The following is a 21,266-nucleotide window of genomic DNA, read 5'->3' as shown; positions in this document are numbered from 1 at the left end:
TCTGATGTCCCATTTTACTTTTGATCATTAATTAATCGAAATTTATTTTTCAAGAATTTTTTCATGCACTCCTCAAAATAGTACGGCATTAAGACATCAAAAATTTTGAAGTGTTACATAAGTTGTTTCATTAAAGCAATGTATGAATTTCCTTAAGGGTTCATTAAATATTGCTTGACAACAATGAGGCTTATACGACTCTTATAAGTAGTATTGTTGGTAAGATATTGGCCAAGGAACAATTAGGAAATTGTTTGGAATTGCCAATGGTTCCTGCTTACAGATTTGTGGCGAAGACCCAACATTTAAGTGTCTAACACTCCCTAGATGTCCATTTGGTTGATAAGTGTTAAAAGTAACATGTTTTAACTTTATTCTTAATGTATTTTTGGGTGATTATCTTATGTTAATTGTGAATTTTATGCTCCTAATCCTTTAAATCCATGGTTTTAATGCTTAATAGAGCACTTGGGAGCAAAATGAGCGAAAAATGAGTGAAAACCGGAGCATCGAAGCAAGCCATGTGACCCACACGAGATGAACCATTCCACACATCAGTGGAACAATATTTAGTCCTCGTTTCAATCAATCACTCCAATTATTCGGTTAAATAATAGAAAAACGATAATTACTAGTACTTTTAGTCCTTGTTGGAACGATATCTTTGCTCACCGTAGTTATACTATTAATTTATAGGTGTACTTGCCTTAGTAAAATTTTTAATTAGTTTCACGACACATCAGTGGTTATAATATTGGGTTAGGTGGTTGATGGGGTCTTTGTTGTTGTCATATGTTTACTTGATGGGCTAAAATTTAGGGGCATTGGTTTTGCAATGATTCGAGATGCTAAGGGTTTGTTCACATAAGGGGCCCATTCAACGTCATATACCTTTTCTTTCATAGTAGAGTTGATCTCATTCCTTATAAACTTCACTTGTTTTTTAAAGGTATATTTTACTATTGAAAAAGCATCATCTGAGTTCAATGCTCTCCTTCTATCACTTTACTTCTCTTACTATTGGCTTTACTTTCTTGTCGAGCTAGTGTCGCTAAGGATGCTCTATCTTCCTATTCGATGGTTGAGTCTCGTTGATTCATGTTCCTTTCTTGCTCTAGATCTTCTCTTCGAGATAGATTATTTTAACATGTTTGGAGTTTTTGTATTACCTTAGTGTTTTGCCTTATCATCTCCCGTTGCTATTTTTCTTGATCTTGCAAGGTTTGAGTTCAGCTTGTAGTTCATAATATCACAGAGAGTCCAATGTCCTTAGTGAGTTTTTTCATCATAGTGGGGGCAGATTGCGATGCCCAAAGTACTATTGTTGTTGGTACATGTGAGTTTGTAAGGGGTATCGAAAATAACCAACACAATATGCGTTGTTTTGGCCCACATAATAGGGGTCATTATGAGTGGCATAATAGTGGCTCTACTAGTTGCTTTCGAACCTACACTAATAGTTTTGGCTAGCTTGTTTTTGTTAATACTCTTCTACCACATGTTGGTGATCTAGGTTGTTTTGTTGTTATGTAGCCTACTGGTGGTTTGTCGTTCTCCATTGTCCTTGTTGGCAGGGAATGCCACCATTTGGTTGAGCTATCGCTTTTTCTCTTGGTTCCAATAAACGATGCCAATTGTAAACATAAGATTTGAAGGGTTGGTAGCTAAGGGTAGTTCACACATGTCAATGTGCCAAGAGTGGTAGGAGGGTGTTTAGGAGAGAGTAAGTGATTGGAAAGGGAACATAAACGGAGCTATTGCAGAGTGATGGCTTGTAGTATCCTTTTGTGTTTAGGGGCCCTTTTATAAGAGAAGGAAAGTCTAACATGAGCTTTTTGGGGAATGGTATTTTATCTTATAAAGGATGGCTTTATGGGATAGGACAACTCATGATTAGATCGTGTTAGGTGGTTGGGTATTGGATTATGGAATATCTTATGGCGCATTTGTCAGAGGTGTCATGTGTGATATGTACATTTAATGCGACATGATGAGTAGTTAGAAAAGTCCCCTTAATGGAGGCTATTCTGACAAAAGAACAAACTCGTATCGATGAAGATTGTTTTGATGGAAGAGTTATATATAACAAAAACAATTATACCAACCCCTAAAAGTTGACCCCTAAATTGATCTTATACTTAAATTAGAAAATTTGAAGTCATAGTTTAAAAACATTCCAACAATGTTGTTCTTTATTCTTTTAAACTCATTTTGGATTTTTACTTTCTTGATCAATTAGTCTTAAGCATGTCATGACAAGAAATTGGGGCGTATTTTTGGCTTACTATGTGCTTGAGTAAAAAAAAAATTATAATTTTTAGTTTCTAAATCTGGGTCCACTTTAGTATTTATATTTTTTTATCCACTTCGATACTTAAACTTGACAAATGTAAAAGTTTAATGAAGTGGCAATCTGAATTTGAATTTGGCAATTATATCCATTTTGATACTTGTATTTTTTTTAGCTGCTTTGGTACATGAATTTGATAACTAAATCAAACTTAATCTTTAAACTTGACGCATGTAAAAATTTGATGAAATGAAACTTTAAGATTATATCACGACATCACCTAAACATTTAAAAATATAACATGATACAATTTCAAAATATTATTTAAAAATAAAGCAGACAATGTTTTATAAAATGAAGTATGAGAGTGGATAAAAGAATTTAATATGGTAGGACATAGAAAAGCTATTTTCGAACTCTATTGAGCATTTATTAAGATATTTAAATTTAAAACATCGTATTGTTTTTAGTAAAGAAAATGAAAATGACCCACCAATCCAAATCAGATAACTGGCAGTTGGAGCCCAGATCTTGATGCAAATAATTTCTCTTCAAAGATTTACAAAAAATTATAAATTACAAAACCCAATTCAACCCTAAATTTAATTCATTTGTTTAATTTAAATTAAATGATTGGAATTGATTAATTTTATCTCTCTCAAAACGATTTTTCAATCAGTTCTCAATTCAACTAATTCGCTGACCAATTTAATATGATTCCAACATTAATTAAAATCAACCTGATTGATAAGTTCAATTGAAAATCAATATTCTAACTTGTTCCAGATATTAAATAAGCTCTCACACTAAACTCAATAAAATTTTATTTTATTTCGTTTTTAATTTTAAAAACTTATTAACTTTGGAGCCCTTTTATAAACTTTCATATTATTTATTAAAATATTAAATCAAATAATTATTTATATAATTAAAATTTATTTAATATTAAGATTCATTTAGTAATTGAATTTTGTTATGTGTGATATGTTTAGATAATTAGTAGATTGTGTAATTAACCTCAACTACACTCCCTAATTCTTAAGGAGGGTAAAATTGAAATAATTACACTAGTAATTACAAATAATTAGACTCAAATCTAATTATCATGTAACTTTTAGACCCACACTACATTATTTAAGTTTAAAAGTTGTTTTTATAAAATAATAATAGTATTTTAATTTTGAGACATATTTTTAAAAAAACATAATTATGTCTTTTTATCATACAATATCAATGGAGAGAAAGAGCATAACAAGGTTTACCTTTGTGTTATCTAAGTGACAAATGGAAACTCTAGTCATTGCTTCAATTAAATCCTAAAATTATATATTTTTACTAGTCACAATTACATAATTTAAAAAGTTTATTGATCAAAATAATTTTTCATACATTTTGGCTTACTATATATGACTAAATTAAATATTATTAATTATAAATTATTTATACTAATTTTAACTAAATTATAAAGTGTTATTATTAATTAGTTATACTTGACTAAAACCAATCAATAATAACAAGAGTAAATGTTTAATGTTAGAAGGAGAATAGCACAACAAATAAAGAATTTTAGAATAATTAGATAAAAATATATATAAAATATTTATTTTTATTATTAAGTTTTTAGTAATCGCATTTTTGAATGTTTTCTTAAAAATGATTTGATTTTGAGTCTTATTACTTATTAGAGATACTTTTATAAAAATTAACATTCTTTTGTAAAATTTAAAATTTAAAATTATATTACCAAACAAAAATTATATTCAACCAAAGTCAACGCTTCCTTAAACTCATTTAAATGAATTAAATAAATTAATCCCAATGTTTTCAATAAATTACCAAGTTCCTTACCATACAAATCACTGAAATTCTTATAAAATTATCTAACCTTCTTAACACAATAAAATTCATTAATATAAAAATCTTATACCATTCATGTCCATAAACTAAGTTCATGTATGCTGTTGACTTATGTTGCTCCAACTCTTAATTTGAAACATTCGTGTTCAACATTTATGTCTAACAAATATTTTGTGCAAGTATGAAAATATGATCCCTCCAAACACCTTCTAAATTCATAGAAAAACTTACAAACAATTTAACATATCAATGTCGAACACATACTAATATTCAACGCTCATACCCGAGTCTCTGACATAGCTGTTGACTTCTTTTGAGCCTAAATATCTCACCAAATCCATATACCAGCCATAGATGTTATAAGAACAGCATGAATGAATGCCTAATTAGTATTTGCAGGAAACTTATAACAGAACATAGAAAACCCCCAAAAATGGCATAAAAATCAGAATGAAAGCAAGTTACTCCAAGGCAGTTATAAGATCTGTGAAGCTAAACACCAGCCAATTAGCTTTTGCTGCAACGGACTCCCGATGTTGAACACCAGCATAACAAATAAACAAATTGGCACCTCCTGGTTTACGGGCCTAAGTTTCGAGATGAAAATAAAATAAAATGTCAAAATCACATTGGATAAGCAAAATGTTGCTGAATACAATGAAGGGATATAGTAAAAAGAAACCCAGAAATTGCCCTTATCCATCAGACAGCTCAATAGCCTATAGGTGCTCAACATTATAAGTCAACTAATAGATAATGAACTCGGGATACGTTTGACACAACCTCACCATCACTCCCTCAAACAAGCAACAAGATCGCTTGACACAATTAATAAAGTTGTTTTAACTTCAAAGCATGTTGAACAAGAAATGTTCTTCCTCTAAAAACATGCACGGCGCTCTTTGGACTCTTTTAAGTGTTGTTAACATTCTATTTATAGCAATATTCTTGGTAAAAGGACCATGGACACCCCTGTACTAGAGTTGGATTGCATTTTTCCCCCTCTACTTAAAAATGGGTAAATTAGTCCTTGTATATTAGATCAAAGAACAAACTGGTCCTTCTGTTAAAAGTTTCATTCATTTCTACTGTTAAAAACTGGTCCATATATGTCAGTATGAATTACATGTGGTACGCCACAGGTCACTGTCTGGTAATTCTGCCATCCACGATAGCTTTTAATAGCACAGATGGATGAAATTTTAACAGAAAGAGCCAATTTCCTCCTTTATCTAACGTACATGGATAAATTTGCCCATTTTTTTAGTAGAGGGCAAAATGCATTTTAGCTCTTAATACAAAAGCCTCCATGATACTTTTACCCAATATTCTTATATTAAATGCAATCATTAACAGTTAATATATTGATTCCCAATGCATTGAAGGAAAAATTACTTTATATGGTAACCTTAAAGATTAACCATATCTAAAGAAAGTTAAGATGACTTTACTAACCTCAAGATCAGTAGCACCATCACCAATCATGACTAATGCCTTGTATCCCTTAACCTGGAAATTTTTTTTTGGTTAGACTTGGAAAATGAACTTTTAGCCGGCCAATACAAAAAACAGCCACAAGACTCACCTTTCTTATTTGTTGAACAGCGGTAGCTTTTCCTCCACTCCTCGAAGTGGGCTCATTAGCATCGAATCCCAGAAACTCCCCAGAACTTCCAAAGAGCAGCTGATTGGCAAAAATGTTTTCTTGCGGAATTCCAAGGATTGATGCAACAGGCTACAAAAACTCTTCTCAATTAACTATTTTCTGGCAGTAGTTGGCCAATGGTTAACCATTGGAAGATTATATTAATATACAATAACATGGCTCTCTCAATAGTAAGGAACCTACACGCTGTACAATGACTCTTACTGATGACAACATTACCCATATCACACTTTCATAATTTTATATCTAATTGGTTTTTCAGAAGTCACCATTTGCTGCATGTGTAATATCTAATGTCAAGTAAGGATTCCAGTTTCCTACGTTCAAGTTTCTATTTTCAATGTCATCAAAATATTGCAAGTGATTTCAGATCTGCATTTATCAGAAGGGCAAATGAAACCACATGAATGCCTTAACAGAACAAAGTAAAACAGAGATGGTCTTTCAAGCATTTAGTAGCATAGTTGCATACATTGATCATTTGGCGGAAGCCCCCGGAAATTAGATAAACATCGGTATTCCTTGCCATCAGCTTCTTGACTAATTCTTCAATGCCAGGCGAAATCCTAGAGATCAGTAAGAAGAATAATGAACTAGGCTATCAAACATCATGTCAAAGAGAAGATTAAAAAGAAAGGCAAACAATAATAAAAAATCGTTAATTCATTGAGGAGTTGATGCCCTTCAGTAATCATTTTTATGTAGTGATTTCTTAGAAAACCTCATAATTTAGTTTAACTGTATTGGTAAATATGATATACAACATTTAGAAAGCCCTAATCCAACGGGAAACAAACAATTTTATAAATTTAAATTGCATACTACCATTATACAATTTAATAATAATGACCACTATGCTGCAAGCATTATTAAAATCACAAGCCGAGAAGTACTGGGGTGGTGTTTCATAACATTGCAATTCTTGATTGTGTGTATTACCTAAACTTAGATTTTTATTCCAAATAATTAATTATCTCAACAAAAAATAAATAAAAAGGCACTAATACAAAAGAGATGAAAAAGACAAGAATTTAACTTACTAACCTTGGTTAGGCAGTTGGCTATAAAACATTGGGTTTTAGGCTCTGAAATGTGTAAGATGTCGGTTAAAAGTTAAGATGGATATTTTAGAGACAATGGTCCTTGCCAAATTAGGAGTTGGTGAATTTTGTTCATTATAACATAGCAACACAAAAATAATGGAGCTACATGAAACTCTTTTATCTTTTTTCCATCAAGTAACAAGGAAAGCATTAGAACTAAAACATAATATAACAAGATTTCACGGTGTTTAAAGCAAATATTGAACACATTGCGAGGTTCAATTAAATCATGGCTTAGAAAAATCTACCAATCAAATTCTACAAACTATCCATAATTCAGAAGCATTTTAGTCATATGAAGAACATATCAAGGTATATTCGAGACAGTGAAATATGAGCCTCATACCTTGGGGGCCTTTTGTCGAGAAAATCCTGGACTTGAGCTAGGGAAGGCTTGAATAAAGACAATCGGGCAGATAAGGCCTGCTCAAAAGGAACAGAACCACCCATGGCTCTATCAAACAAAATCAAAATCAACTATTCATGCTCCACAATATCGAAGGAATTGAAGAAACTAAAATGAATGTGGAGAACAACCTAGCAGTCCATTCTGCAACAGCCTTTCCAGCCCCACAAAATTCCGCAAGTTCATCAATGCCCTCATCTACGCACACCGTGCTATCCACATCAAAGCACACTGCATCAGCACTTCTCCACAGCTCAAGAACCTCTGAAATGTTAAAAGATGAATATCACACAATTACTATTACAAAATACAGAAAAGTTAACCTAGGTTACTCAGACTTGAGTATGAGTTTTGGGTACAACTACATATCTAACACGGTACAATCAGATTTTTCAAAGTTTTCATATAAACCAATTACTTGTTTTTCATCCAAAATTGAGGGAACTTAATTAAAGAAATATATGAACCACTTGAAATATAAATAAGAAGAAAAAACCTTTGGAAGGCTGCCTGTTATCAGTGTTGCCTGTAGTCGAGGCTTCTAATGGTTGAATCGAAGCAGCAACCGAATCCAATGACTTGTGACGTCTCATCATCCAAACTTGACCCTTATTCAAGTTTTTATTCCTTAACTGCAAGGAAAATGTAGGGAGAAAAACAGAGTAATGCCGTCTACAGGAAGTTCGAATAGGAATGATCCGTGAATTCACCAATCCTTCCATCAAAAAGTATATATATCTGTTTCCAACAATCCAAAACAGTAATGAGGATCTTCCACTACCACAAGAAAACCAATTAACAAACCCATTTCCAGAAGAAAGAAAAAAAACACCATTTCAAAAGAGAAAGTATATATAAACAACAACCCAGATTTAGAAAATGCCCAAATAGAGCATTAACAAAGCATAATTCCCGCATTTTCTCAATAAACGAAAACATTAAAGGATTCATCACTACCATAGATGAAAGGGAAGGGAAAGAAAGAATCATAAACAAAAGAACATGCATAAGGTAGGAAATGAAGAACCCAAACAAGGAAAACATAAAAGTAAGGAGGCAAATGACAAACCCAGATTGGGAAAATGTATAAGTGCAACATTAAACAAAGCAAAATTCTCGTATTTTCTCAGAAACCCAATAACAAAAACAAAACAAAGAAACATTAAAAAGTGAAAAAATGAAGAACCCAAATAAAAGCTTAAGGCAAAAAGAAGCTTGCAGTTGAGGGTTTAGAGATGTAGGAGATTACTAACTTTTCTAAAAGGCTTGGTTTGGAGAATTGTGGTCACTGTTTTGTATTCGGTTCTGTGTATTCAGATCTCCCCTCTGTGTCAGTCTGTATGTATATTCTCAAGTTGTTGGAGGGTCTTTCTATTCTTTTTCTTTTTTTAATGAAAGCTGTTGGAGGTGTTTTTTTTTTCATAGTGCGTTAAATTTACCAAAATGCTTCCTTTTTAGGGTAATTTACTCATCCCAACACGTGGTAGGTGAAGATTGAAGAGGGAACAAAAATCCAACCAAAAAAATTGGGTTTAGATTCGGACTGACCCGAAACCTATATAAATTATAAATATAGCGACAATATATTTTTCTTTTTTTAATTTTTCATTTTTGGCATTAAAAAAGAGTTTGTAATACCAGCATTATCATTAACAAATATTTTCATTTTGATCGCAAGCTATTAATTTGGAGGTTAGACAATGTTAGTCATCTTTATTTTCCGTTTTACGAGAAAAATAAAATTAAAAGTAAAAAATAAATTGATTTTTCTACAAAATCGAGTTTTCCTATAAACTTATATTCCGGTGTCTAAAATTATCACATAAATATATTTCTCGATGCTAAAAAGAAAATTTACATAAGTTTGATGATTAACTGTATAATTTATCTTAAATTTAAAATTATTGTATAAATAAGGTAAGATATTTGATAAGTTATCATTTTATTTAAGTTACAAAATTTGAAAGTAATTTTAAGCGTTTAATAATTTTAAATAATTTATTTTTAATTCCTGTAATTAATTTTTAATTCATTATTTGAATGGTTAATAATTCAGAAATAATAAAATAATATATAGATTTTTTTTGTATTTTTCATATCCCTTTTACAATACACATTCAGGGATCGTAATTATCTATCCCAACAATATCACCTCGAAAATTCGAACTTGGATCCTCCTTTTTGTAACTTTATATTATTAGATTTGGCTGCTGTTTTAGAGTATAATTTAGAAAGAAAAAAAGGGCAATCTTATTCGTCCAATCTCTAAATGCTGAACTTATGCTGATGTCAATGAATGATCAAAAATAAAATCACATTTACATTGCACTTGACAATGGATAGGTCATTATTCGCACTAGCTCCACCAAACTGTTTCACAAAGTAGCACCATGAACAAGTCCGAACATAGCAGTTGTTCACTCGGATTTTATTTCATCGCTGTCCCGAAAACATAGCACTTGTTCTTTTTGTTCAACCTTCCAATGCCGATGCTCCGGATATAATCTCAATCAATTCAGTGGTAATTGATGCTTGACGGGTTCTGTAACACGAAATAGCAACTAAATGAGGCTCCACAAAAGCGACTGAGAAAACTAGTTAAAATATGAAAACCAATTCATATGAAAGTGTTTATAGGAGAAAGAGGGTGAGAGGGAGACCTGTTATATGTAAGAGTTAAGCGATCAAGCATGTCGCCTGCATTTCTGCTTGAACTATCCATAGCAGACATTCTTGCTCCTTGCTCGCTACAAGCATTCTCCAACACCGCATTGAACATTACCTGCAAGAAACATGAGAATGCTTTAATGGTAAATTTTGGAAACGATATAGCACACGCAGGTAGATGGAAAGAGAAAAAAGAAAACCAAGTATCTTATACTGGTAAGAAGATGAGATGAAATCCATTCTCAAGATTAAGGGAGTATTTGGTAGAGTGGAAAAATGGAGGGATGGAAAGAGTGGAGAAAAAAGAAAAACAAATTTTAAGCATACTTAGTAGGAGAGAAAAGTGAGATAATAGAAAAGATGAGCAATTTTCATTTCAATGCATAAAAATAAAATCATTCTAAATTGGAATGAAAGGACGATAAAATATCAGAGAAATCAGAAATGTAAGTTAACTGTGCACACTGACAAGATTATGCATTTTTTCTTTTTTAATTTTAATTTTAATTTTTCTTCTTTCATTATTCAACTCTACCAAATAACGGATGGAAAGACAATTACTTTTTTTTTTTTAATCTTTCCAACCAAGACACCAATGGAAGGAATATATAGATGTATATATATGTTCTATCTTTTCATCTTTCTCCCCCTCCAGTTTTCCATCATTACAATTTTCTTTCACCTTAAACAATCGAAGTCTAAAGGCACCCTAGTGCTCAAAATTCTCTTATGGCTATCTGTTCTTGGTCATCCAGATACATTGGACAAAGAGATACTAAATGGTTTCCCCTGGCAAATGGCTCACGGCACCTCAAAACCCAACAACAAAGTCAAAAGTTAAGTAAATCAAACCAAGATTCAATCAAGGATAATATGTGAGAATGGATCCTTTCGAGGAATCGAGGAATATGCACAGAGTGAGTGAATTTTTTTAAAGTCAATTCAACCAAGCTGCCAATTTTCAAACTAAAAAGATTAGTCAACTTGCGACAAATTTTTGGATGAGATCCAAGCATTTATGAGTTTAGATGTCTACATAACTTTTGAAGATCTATCTCTCAACTTCGAAACGCACTTCAAATCACTCGATTTCGAGTTTGGGAGCTCAAGTTATGACCATTTTAGTGAGATTAAGCGAGCAGAATTACTGGACGGAATTATGACGGAAATTACGAGTTTTGGACTTTTAATTCGAATTTAAATCGAGTTTGGTTTTTAGGCTTAATTTTTATTTATATATGAGCCCAATATTGTATTTATTAAGTTTTATTATTTTATTATTTATTTATTCTTAATTTTAGTTATTGTTTAAGTATTTTAAGTTGTTTAGGAATTTTTGTTTCTTAGTCAAACAAAAAATTTTAGTTTAAAACTACTTATTGTTTAGATTAATTAGAGTTTTAGTATACTTTAGAGCTCTATTTGTATGTACTTAGCTAGCCTAGCTTCTTCATTGTTCATTAAGATACAATTGTTTTCATTACTAAGGTTCAATTAGACACTAATCCATCTATCCATCAAAACCATCGGTTTATTCGATCCATCTTCCACGTTTAAATTTCGTTTATTTATTTAGTTAATTATTATTTTGAATATTTATTCTTAATTCTTAAATTTCTTCTTTTCAGTGTTTTCTTTTTCTTTAATTTCTAAATTTGTTATTTCTTCTTTACAAGTCAAATCTGAATTCTTTTTGAGTCGAACAGCTTGAATACGATCCTTCTTCCGCACTTTATCCGTATCAAGGTGTACTTGATTGAGTTGAAAAGTTAAAGGATAAAAAGAGAGTTGAAAAGTGCAATAAAATAAGATTTGAGTGTGCTTGGTAAAAAAAGAAAAATGAGAGGAAAGAAAATATAGTAGATGATCCTTTACCATCCTAATGTATCAAAACCAACCAATCATTCTAAATTGGGATGATGAGAGGAGAGAAAGTGGAAGAGGGGTGTATGTTAGTTTAAAATTATGCAGTTTTCAAAGTTCCATTTTCCTTTCCTCTCATTGTTCTACTCTACCAAGCAATGAAGGAAACGATAATTACTTTTCCTTTCAAATTTTCCATCCTTCCTACCAAGCGAACCTACTTAAAGACAAATTATATTTTCTTTCTATTTTTCTACCCCTTCAATTTTCCATATTTTCAATTTTCTTTCTACTCTACCAAGCAAAACCTTAGAGCTCTATCACAATCTTTGGAACTTAACTGATAAAGCATTTACTTTATCTTTGAAATCATAGGAATTGCTTCCATTAACGATCATTACATAGAAGAGATTCTCCCGATCTTAATACAGCTCTCTAAGACCTAGGTGTCAAGTAAATTTCACAAAATTTGAAAGATTGGTTTTCGTTAATCAAATATTTATATTCAATTATTCATAGTTCATGCCTTCATGGTATAACTTCCATGCAGAATGTGAAGAAATAAGGATTTTTGTATCAAACAGCGGGACTTACACAAGAGAACTGGAACTCTGCAAGATTTTGAAGTATTTCGCCCTTTGTCTCACCACCCTCAACTTCATACGAGTCTAGATCACCAAGCTTTCCCCCAGATTCAGCTTCCCTTTCAACAATCTATTCAAACAAACCAGCAAATACAAGCAGAGACTAAAATAAAGTAACATTTGAACAAGAAACAAGAAAAATATGAAGCTAAATGATTTTAGTCATACTTCAGGTGATAAAACAGTTGACACTGTTGGCACAAATGAAACTACTGAGTGAAACTTGTTGAAGACAATCCTCAAAGCATCATACTCGACATTCTTTAAGATCTCATCTGCAAGAACAGAGACCTGAAAGGGCACATATATTTGTAAGTATGGAAAAAAAAAGTAGAAAAAGTCCATAAAAAGAGAGATCTAACTATATTGGAAAAATCCAGTTCATCCAAAGAGATAAGTATAAGACAGTACATGTTCACATTAGCTCATTCAACGAATAGAAAAGAATCATAGGAGAATTTGCACATGTATGCTCTTTAGGTTTGTGTGAAAAATTCCTAACCCTATATGAAGCCTTTAAGGCTTTTAAGTAAAGACTGAGGAGATCTACATGTGAAGTACAGATATTACTATTTACCAACATCATGACAGATTATAACCAAACAAAAAGCATTAGCACTCTCCCTAGAATCATTATCCATTAAACTCTAACTAGAACTGCAACAAAACAACCTCCAAGATTCAACCCTACCTTAAATTACTGTTATGACTACTATTCAAGTTCCAGGTCAGTAGGTAGGTTGAATCATTTGTCACATTACTTCCCTGAAAATGGAGTCTTTCCTTTCTAAACCAACTGATAAAATTACCATCTATTATCAAATTAAGTCCTATAATTACTGTTTCTTGCCCATTATATGACCAGATTTTTCTTAATGTGAAATATCCTACTCCTGCATGATAAAAAAGACAACAATAAAGAAAGAATCAAGCATCGAATATAGCAATCAGAGGTTCTTTCATTATTGCACATAAAAGCACAATGACAGACCTGAGTGTAGTTCAAAGGGTTCTTCTGCAGCTCAGTTATGATTAACTCAATGTCCTTCTTAGAGTCACGAACCAATTGAGCCTTTGCCTTCTCTCCCAAAATAACATATTTTGTTTCTTTTTCAGGACCTTCCAAAATAAAGATATTTAACTCATAAGAAGCATCCAATTTGGATACCACCAGAGAGAAAACAAACAAGCAGTTGCTTGGGAGATATACCAGAGTTCAACTTGTGGAGCCCCTTGCTTATCTTGACTGATGTAGAATTAATTCCACCACAGAGACCTTTGTCTGAAGAGATGGTCACAACAACGTTCTTCTTAACATTAGCACCTAGCATTGTGGCAAGACATTAGTAAAATGCGGCTGAAGAGAAATATAAATTTGATACAAGTAAAACATAACAATAGAAAAAAATTATAGAAGGACAAAACAAGGGAGTGAATAGGAAAAGACCCTATAACCCTAACTAAGCAAGTTCATTCACCATTCTCTTTCAACCTGAACCACGTAATATTAGTTATCAACTGAGTCAAACTAGGTATTACTGATACAGAACCAGTTCTGTAAATAATCAAAACCTATCTAAAGCTTAAATTCTTTCAGAGCAAGCCCAAATAGGCACACACATAACATCCATACGGCATGATTATATGAGAATCACAAACCTGATTACACCCCAATAAACAAAATCAATGAGAAAAACCCATCTTCTCCAAATCATCAGCTTATATTAACCTAGGACATATAAGGATATACTCACAAAATTATCAAACAAATAAACACAAAGAAGCATTAAAAGTGCAGCTAATCTGCTCAAGATGTTCTATTATCAACCAAATATCAAAGTCATTTGCGTAACCTTCTGGGTATAGGGAGCCAAAGCCTGACAAGATTCACAACATGAGCACCAATTCAACATAAAGGGAAAAAACACAACTTGATAGCAACCATTAAGCAAAATGCAATGAAAACACAAACAAATTCAATTGAGCTTGCTCAGCAAAACAGTATATATCAAGGCTTCTTGGTGGGACATACTGGGTAGATCGCCAAGAAGTGCAGTAAATGGTTGCCAGAGGCCACGGGAATTCTCAGCTTTAGTTTGAATTGCTCTCAACTTTGAGGCTGCAACCATCTTCATAGCCTTTGTGATTTTCTGAATATTCTTGACACTCTTCATACGGTTTCTAACTGCACAAGGAATTGACCATTACCCAAGTTATAACCTTCACCAGGAACCCTAACTCTAGAAGAGAACATGAAAAGCATACGCACTAAAAAGAAACAGGAAACAGTCTTACCAACTTGGGTCGAAATATAACGAACTCCAATAGGACACTCATCCCTGCCATCCAAGTTAACTTATTTATTAGCTCAAATTGCATCAAAGAAAATTGCTAAAATATAAATTTCATTATAAATTTTACAAGGTACATTCAAATTTTCATCCTTTCCTTCCTTCCGAAAACTTAAGTGATTGAGCCACACCAGTACAAACTGTTTAGCTCAATTTTAGATATGTATTTAATTATAAAAATTATATAATGCATTCTTCTCTATTAGCAGGGAAATGAACTAAGCTTATTTCAAAAGTGTCCATTTTATATATATAGAAAAAATATCAGGAAAATATACAAAAAAGAAAAAAGAAAAGAAAGTCCAAACTTAATGTCCACAAACTTAATGTCCTCAAAACCAGTTCAAAATCCAATCAGTCCGGTAAAAGTCCAAGTAAATAGAGGAAACGCGATGAGAATATGTGTATAGAGAGAGATCGGAGAAAACGAGATCCGTACTCGAGAGAGGGAGCGAGAGGAGAGGACCGGAGGGCAGTAATAGGGCGGGGAGAGATCATAGGGGCGAAACGCCTCCCTTCGCGTCTGAGAGCAGCCATCGCCATCGCTTACCGATACGGACAAACCCTAGAAATTCTTTGCTGTTGTTCGTGTATCAATGACAAAGTTCTTTGTTTATTTTTCTCTTTTTCTTTTTTTTAAGCATAAACTGCCCAAGTGGCCAAAATTTTCATTAATCAACTAGCATAAAAAAAATTCATGGATCTCATGAGAATAATCAACTAGCATCAAATGACACAAACTTTAGCCAGATTAGACTATCGGCAACTCTATTGCCGAATCGGGCTACATAAGAAAAATCCAAAGACAAGAATAAACGTTTAGACTATCAGGCCTCATGTCAAAATAGAAATATCCATCAAACTAGTACAAAGCTTTGAAACTAAAAGAACATTTATCGGACTTTATTATAACATGTATCAAATCCATAGAATGTGCAACTTGAAGACCAAGTAGGATCACTCGTGTCTCAGCCCAGCTCGGTTCCATTGCCTCAAGTTGTCGAATCACTCGACCCCATGCACAAAGTTATCCTCGTCATGCACCACAACGCCTAATTCGACTCTCTCTCCATCCCGATCTAAGGTTGTGTCGACACTAGCCTTGAAGGCCCCTTGCCATGGCAGAACCCAACGAGCCTCTCCTAAACGGGCTAGCAACATCGGCTTATGCCCCTTAGCTCGACCAAGTATCAAGTGGGCTGCTGAGTGCTTCCCCTTTGGCACTACATTATCACGCTCATTCCACATATTCTATATAAGAACCACAAAGTCTGCAAATGCCCCTTTGTCCATCACCTTCATAGCTTTTTATAGCCAATCAATGCTACAATTCACATCTCTATTTAGTAACTCATCATGAATGCCTAGTATAGTGATTCCACTCCCAATTGCCGAAAATTTGTAATATCCATACAAAGCTTCATTATCATACTTGGGGGAAAGTATCTCGCAAAGAATTTGCTCGCTAGCTCGTCCCAAGTATTGATAGAATCTACCGGTTGTGAATCTAACCAAATAAACGCATCATCAGTAAGAGAGAAAGGGAATAACCGAAGACGGATAGCGTCATCGGATTGCCCATTATATTTAATGGTATCACAAATGGCTAGAAATCTCTTAAGATGTTGGTTCGGATCATCATTCATTGACCCTCAAAATTTAAGGTTCACTTGCATCATTTGGGTCATGTTCAGTTTGATTTCAAAGTTATTGGCATTAATCACCAGGCTATTAATGCTACCTCGAACAATATCCAGATTGGGCATCGCGTAGTAGCTCAAAGTACGTTGCTCCATGCGTGGGTGTAGTGGTGATTAAATCTCTACTCGCGAATATTTGATGGGCTGATCTCTTTGTGGAGGTAGGGTGTCTCTAGGATGTTACGCCCTTCTCGCATGTATAATGATACGTTCTAGTTTCGACTCAAATGGTAAGTCGCCGTTACCGGTCCAAATCATACAACGCCTCCTACAAGTACAAAAGAGTGTAGAAAATTAACTAAAAATTGCAAATGAGATAAAGACAAATAAAAGCAAAGCCGTATCTATAAACCCTACTTTTGCTACTTATCTTTACATAAAATGTGCACAACTAAAAATTACTCAATATTGCACTGTCTCCTCGGCAAAGGCGTCAACAACTTTGACCGTGTTCGCACGTGTGCATAAAATAAACGATTTTATAAAACAATTTTAGAACGCGATTTTACTGCAAGCGTAAAGGTCAGTTGTAATATTTGTAGTGTTGCAATGGAACACATGAGTATTCTAAGGATCAAACCTAAAGAAGGTGACGATTGAATGATAAATAGCGTACATTATAGAGTCTAAGTGGCTACTGATATGAATTTATAATATAGAAAATCATAACAATAAAATTTTGTAAGAAAATTAAATATGTTAAACTAATGACCAAGTTGTAAAGAGTACAAAACTAAGAGATTAATCAATTAATGACTAATGGCGGTTGGTTGATTTCGATGTGGTTCGCCGGTTCTTGAATGAGGGACTTAAATCGCTTAAATTACTAAGTGCTTCATTTTATCTCTCAATCTCAATTTTATTGACTTAGACAAATCAATCTGATTTATCTCTCGATCTCACCTATTAATCCGAGACTAATGAATTGGTGCACAACAATATTACCTCTCGATTTCACTTGTCTAGAAATTCCCTTAGGGGTGTTATTTTTTAAGTTTTTAAGTTTATTCGTGTAACACCCCTTACCCGAGACCGTTTTCGGAGTCGAGCACGAGGCATTACTTAACTTATCTTACTAATTCGGAGCATAAAAATTTACTTTTGCAAATTATTTTCACTATTTACAGCAAAGCTGTCCAATTGCGCAACGGTCACTAAATTAATTATAACTTGAGCTACGGAACTCAAAATTTAACTCCGTAAATTTTCCTTGAAACTAGACTCATATATATTCCTACCATAAAATTTTTAGAATTTTTGGTTCAGCCAATTAGTACAGTTTATTAGTTAAAGTCTCCCCTGTTTCACCATTCGACTATTCTGACCTCTTGTTACTAAAAATAACTTTTCTCATTATAGGATTTTCATATGCTATTCCCACTTGTTCCTACAGAAAATAGACTAATTAAGGAATCTAAGCATGTAAATTTCAACTCATAACCATTTTGGTACAATTTGTAATTATTTTCTAAACTCAGAACAGGGGACTCCAAAAACAGTTCTGACCCTATCTTACTAAAATTCACATATCTTAAAATATAAATTTCCTTTTGCTACACTGTTATTTTTCTATGAAAATAGACTCAACAAGCTTTAATTCCATATATCATTCACCCTCTAATTCATTTTATACTATCTTGGGTGATTTTTCAAATTCACGTCACTGTGCTGCCTGAATTCTGTTTCTTTGCAAAATTTTATCCTTTCATGATTTCCATGCATAATTTATCACCTAATCTTTCATAACAACAAACACCTTCATCCTTAACCATTTTAATGACCATACATCATCAAATACTTACACATCACTCATTAGCAAAATCATCATTACAAACATACAAAATAACTAAATCCCTATACATGCCATAGCTCAAACGTGTTTCGATATAAAATACCGAAAGCGTTGTAGTTGATAGTGTGGACGATCTCCGACTTCTTTAGGATCTTTGAAGTAGCTTTGCAATACTATAAGAGAAAGAGAAATAAAAGAAGTAAGCATAAAGCTTAGTAAGTTTACTAGCAAATAAATAACAATATTTAACTTAAATAATTAAACTCAATGTCTATATCTCTAGTTTACTCTTTAGTTAATCTCATGCTAGTTCTCTTACTTGTTTACTTAGAATACTTGTGTGCATAACTTACTCAACTCTTGCTGCATCGTTGAACATCAATTGATAGTATAAGAAGTTCTTAAGTCTTACAACTTACCTGAGCTTGCCATTTATGCTTTAAACTGAACTTTCATGAACATGATTCGTTTACAAGCCCGTTGAGCTACATTGGAATAATAAGGATACTCGGTCTCTTCGATAATAACATGCCAAAGCCATGTCCCAGACATGGTCTTACATGGGATGTTCTCATGTTGGTGCCCATGCCATGTCCCAGACATGGTCTTATAGGGGACCTCTCATCTCGGTGCCAATGCCATGTCCCAGACATGGTCTTACATGGGACCTCTCGTCTAAGTGCCCATGCCATGTCCCGCACATGGTCTTACAGAGGACCTCTTATGATCTTAAGGATGCCAATGCCATGTCCCAGACATGGTCTTACATGGGATCTCTTTACCCAAATGTCATGACATTCGTATCCAATTACCATCCTTATGTATCAACGGGACTTTTAAATTTTAATTCTCTATCATTTCATGCTTGGATCATCATCAAATAAATTCATAAAATAAATTCATAATTGCTGGAAATTAACAGCATTAATAATAAATATTGAAATATTGCATTTATTTACCGTAAACTTACCTCGGTACCAATTATAGCCGAATTCACCAACTTAGTCTTCAACTTTATTCTTCCCTTTGTCTAACCTCGAGTTTCGTACTTCTTGATCTAAAATAGTAAATTTAACTTATTTAATAATCACATTCATCAAAACAGCCCTCGACTCTAACTTTTCAAAATTACAATTTTACCCTAAACTTTTACATAATTACATTTTTGCCCCAAGGCTCGGAAATTAAACTTCATCTCTTATTCTTATGTTTTATAACATTCTGAACATTTTTCCCTTCTATGGCAACATCAAATTCCTACTCTAACATGTACTTATGAACATTAGGTATTTTTACCGATTATGTCGTTTTACTCGTTTTCACTTAAAATCGCTTAGCAAAAGTTGTTTAACATAATTTCTAGCTTCATATTCTATCATAAAACATCAAAATAAACACTTCTCACCTATGGGTATTTTTCCAAATATAAACCCTAGGTTAAATTATTGCTAGAATAAGCTAAATTAAGCTACCGAGACTCCAAAAACGTAAAAAACATTAAAAACGGGACTTGGGATCACTTACTATGGAGCTTGGAAGCTTGAAAACCCTAACTATGGCTTCCCCCCTTGCTGATTTCGTCCTAATGAAGAAGATGATGATTTTTGCCATCTTTTTCCCTTTTAATTCATTTTAATTACTAGATTACCAAATTGCCCCTAACTTAAAAATTTTCTATTTCACTTATCTCATGTCCATTTTTGTCTACCAAGTTACCAATGGTATAATTACCATATAAGGACCTCCAATTTAAAGTTTCATAACAATTGGACACCTCTAACATGTAGAACTCAACTTTTGCACTTTTTACAATTTAGTCCTTTTAACTAAATTGAGTGCCCAAACGTCGAAATTTTCGAACGAAATTTTCACGAAATCATTTTGTGAAATTGTAGACCATAAAAATATAAGAAAAATAAAATTTTTCTCATCGGATTTGTGGTCCCGAAACCACTGTTCCGATAACCTCAAATTTGGGCCATTACAATTCGATTTAGTCCAATTTATTACGATTTAGTCTCTTTTCCAAAAAAAATCAACTTACCCACATCTCCATCAACCAACTTCATTTTTAGGTTTAGCTACTAATACTAAAAATAAAGAGAATGGACATGAAAATGAAAAGTAAAGAAGCTATGAAAGTAAAGGTTAAGAAAAATATAAAAGTTTGGATTTTTATGCAAGAAAACTTAAAGAATATGAAATTAAAGGCATTTAATAAGAAAGTCTAAAGCAATAAACATAAAATGAACAAAGTTTAGCTGATTTAAAGTAAAAAAAAAAACATTAAACTAAAGCTAGAAATGTCTTACAACCAAGGTACAGGGACTCAAAGTGTAAATAAACCTAAGCTACAGTGATAACTAACTTAACTAACACTAAGAACACTAAGAACAAGAAGTAGATGCAGAAAAATAAACTCTAAAACTAAGAAAAAATAAGAGAAAATAAAAACCCTAGAAAAGTTGTAAAAAAACTAAAAGAAAACCTAGAGAAACTAAAGCTAAAAACTAAACCAATGTATGTCTCTTCCCTCCTCAGCCAAAATTGGTTGTTTTATGCTGAATGTTGATGAATTTTCGTTGCTAAAACTACCCCTATACGAGCCTTGGGTGATTGGTGGACCGGGTGGACAAAGACTACCTTTTTGTCCAATTTTGTCTCCCTCACGATGTCGGTGTTGCGATACCCAAAAGAGGATATCGCGATACCTTAGGCAGTTTTGAACCTTGGGGTCTTATTTAAGGGGTGGATATCACGATACCCAAAGTGGGTATTGCGATACGACTGAATGGTGGCCTCTAATCTTTCATCCTGTTGGAGGTATCGCAATTCCAAGATATGAATATCGTGATACCCTTTCTTCTGGTGTCGTTTTTGCTGGTTTTCAACCTTCAACGCATCCCTACACCATTCAACCACATGTT

The 21,266-nt window shown here is 33.1% G+C and overlaps 2 protein-coding genes and 1 long non-coding RNA gene across 5 annotated transcripts; all 3 read right to left on the bottom strand.

The window, feature by feature from the left end:
• Positions 1–4,337: 4,337 nt before the first annotated feature.
• On the bottom strand, positions 4,338–8,743 carry LOC105788205 (phosphoserine phosphatase, chloroplastic). 3 transcript variants are annotated; one of them, XM_052633020.1, is made up of 8 exons: positions 8,576–8,743; positions 7,819–8,060; positions 7,454–7,586; positions 7,263–7,370; positions 6,286–6,379; positions 5,733–5,882; positions 5,603–5,656; positions 4,338–4,734 (listed from the first exon to the last, which is right to left on the bottom strand). In XM_052633020.1, exons 2-8 carry the CDS (start codon positions 8,042–8,044, stop codon positions 4,609–4,611), a joined length of 891 nt encoding a protein of 296 aa, XP_052488980.1. In that variant the 5' UTR covers positions 8,045–8,060; positions 8,576–8,743; the 3' UTR covers positions 4,338–4,608. The 3 variants fall into 3 exon arrangements, with proteins under 3 accessions (XP_052488980.1, XP_052488982.1, XP_052488981.1); XM_052633022.1 differs by having other exon boundaries at positions 7,819–7,954; positions 8,576–8,732; XM_052633021.1 differs by lacking the exon at positions 8,576–8,743 and adding an exon at positions 8,392–8,409.
• Positions 8,744–9,548: 805 nt separating this feature from the next.
• LOC105788188 (ATP synthase subunit gamma, mitochondrial) lies at positions 9,549–15,997 on the bottom strand. Its single transcript, XM_012614956.2, has 9 exons — positions 15,287–15,997; positions 14,792–14,835; positions 14,529–14,681; positions 13,707–13,820; positions 13,488–13,615; positions 12,665–12,787; positions 12,447–12,566; positions 9,983–10,104; positions 9,549–9,864 (listed from the first exon to the last, which is right to left on the bottom strand). Exons 1-9 carry the CDS (start codon positions 15,388–15,390, stop codon positions 9,795–9,797), a joined length of 978 nt encoding a protein of 325 aa, XP_012470410.1. The 5' UTR covers positions 15,391–15,997; the 3' UTR covers positions 9,549–9,794.
• A 2,297-nt stretch (positions 15,998–18,294) lies between these two features.
• Positions 18,295–20,133, bottom strand: LOC128042319 (uncharacterized). Its single transcript, XR_008197532.1, has 3 exons — positions 19,864–20,133; positions 19,310–19,396; positions 18,295–18,512 (listed from the first exon to the last, which is right to left on the bottom strand). It is a non-coding gene; the product is annotated as an uncharacterized LOC128042319 (long non-coding RNA).
• Positions 20,134–21,266: the final 1,133 nt, after the last annotated feature.

The sequence above is a fragment of the Gossypium raimondii genome, chromosome 7 (genome assembly GCF_025698545.1).
Source record: "Gossypium raimondii isolate GPD5lz chromosome 7, ASM2569854v1, whole genome shotgun sequence".
NCBI lineage: Eukaryota > Viridiplantae > Streptophyta > Magnoliopsida > Malvales > Malvaceae > Gossypium > Gossypium raimondii.
The sequence above is the reverse complement of the archived record's forward strand: the minus strand, read 5'-3'. Positions and strand labels throughout refer to the sequence as shown.

Excerpts from the sequence above, each read along its gene's own strand:
- LOC105788205 (XM_052633020.1), bottom strand. The coding sequence starts at position 8,044 with ATGGAAGGATTGGTGAATTCACGGATCATTCCTATTCGAACTTCCTGT. Across the intron at positions 6,380-7,262 it reads CTCGACAAAAGGCCCCCAAG|GATTTCGCCTGGCATTGAAG; the intron begins GTATGAGGCTCA and ends ACTGATCTCTAG. Across the intron at positions 5,657-5,732 it reads CTGTTCAACAAATAAGAAAG|GTTAAGGGATACAAGGCATT; the intron begins GTGAGTCTTGTG and ends AAAAATTTCCAG.
- LOC105788188 (XM_012614956.2), bottom strand. The coding sequence starts at position 15,390 with ATGGCGATGGCTGCTCTCAGACGCGAAGGGAGGCGTTTCGCCCCTATG. Across the intron at positions 14,836-15,286 it reads CCTCTCGCTCCCTCTCTCGA|GGATGAGTGTCCTATTGGAG; the intron begins GTACGGATCTCG and ends CTTGGATGGCAG. Across the intron at positions 12,788-13,487 it reads ACCCTTTGAACTACACTCAG|GTCTCTGTTCTTGCAGATGA; the intron begins GTCTGTCATTGT and ends GTGCCCTTTCAG.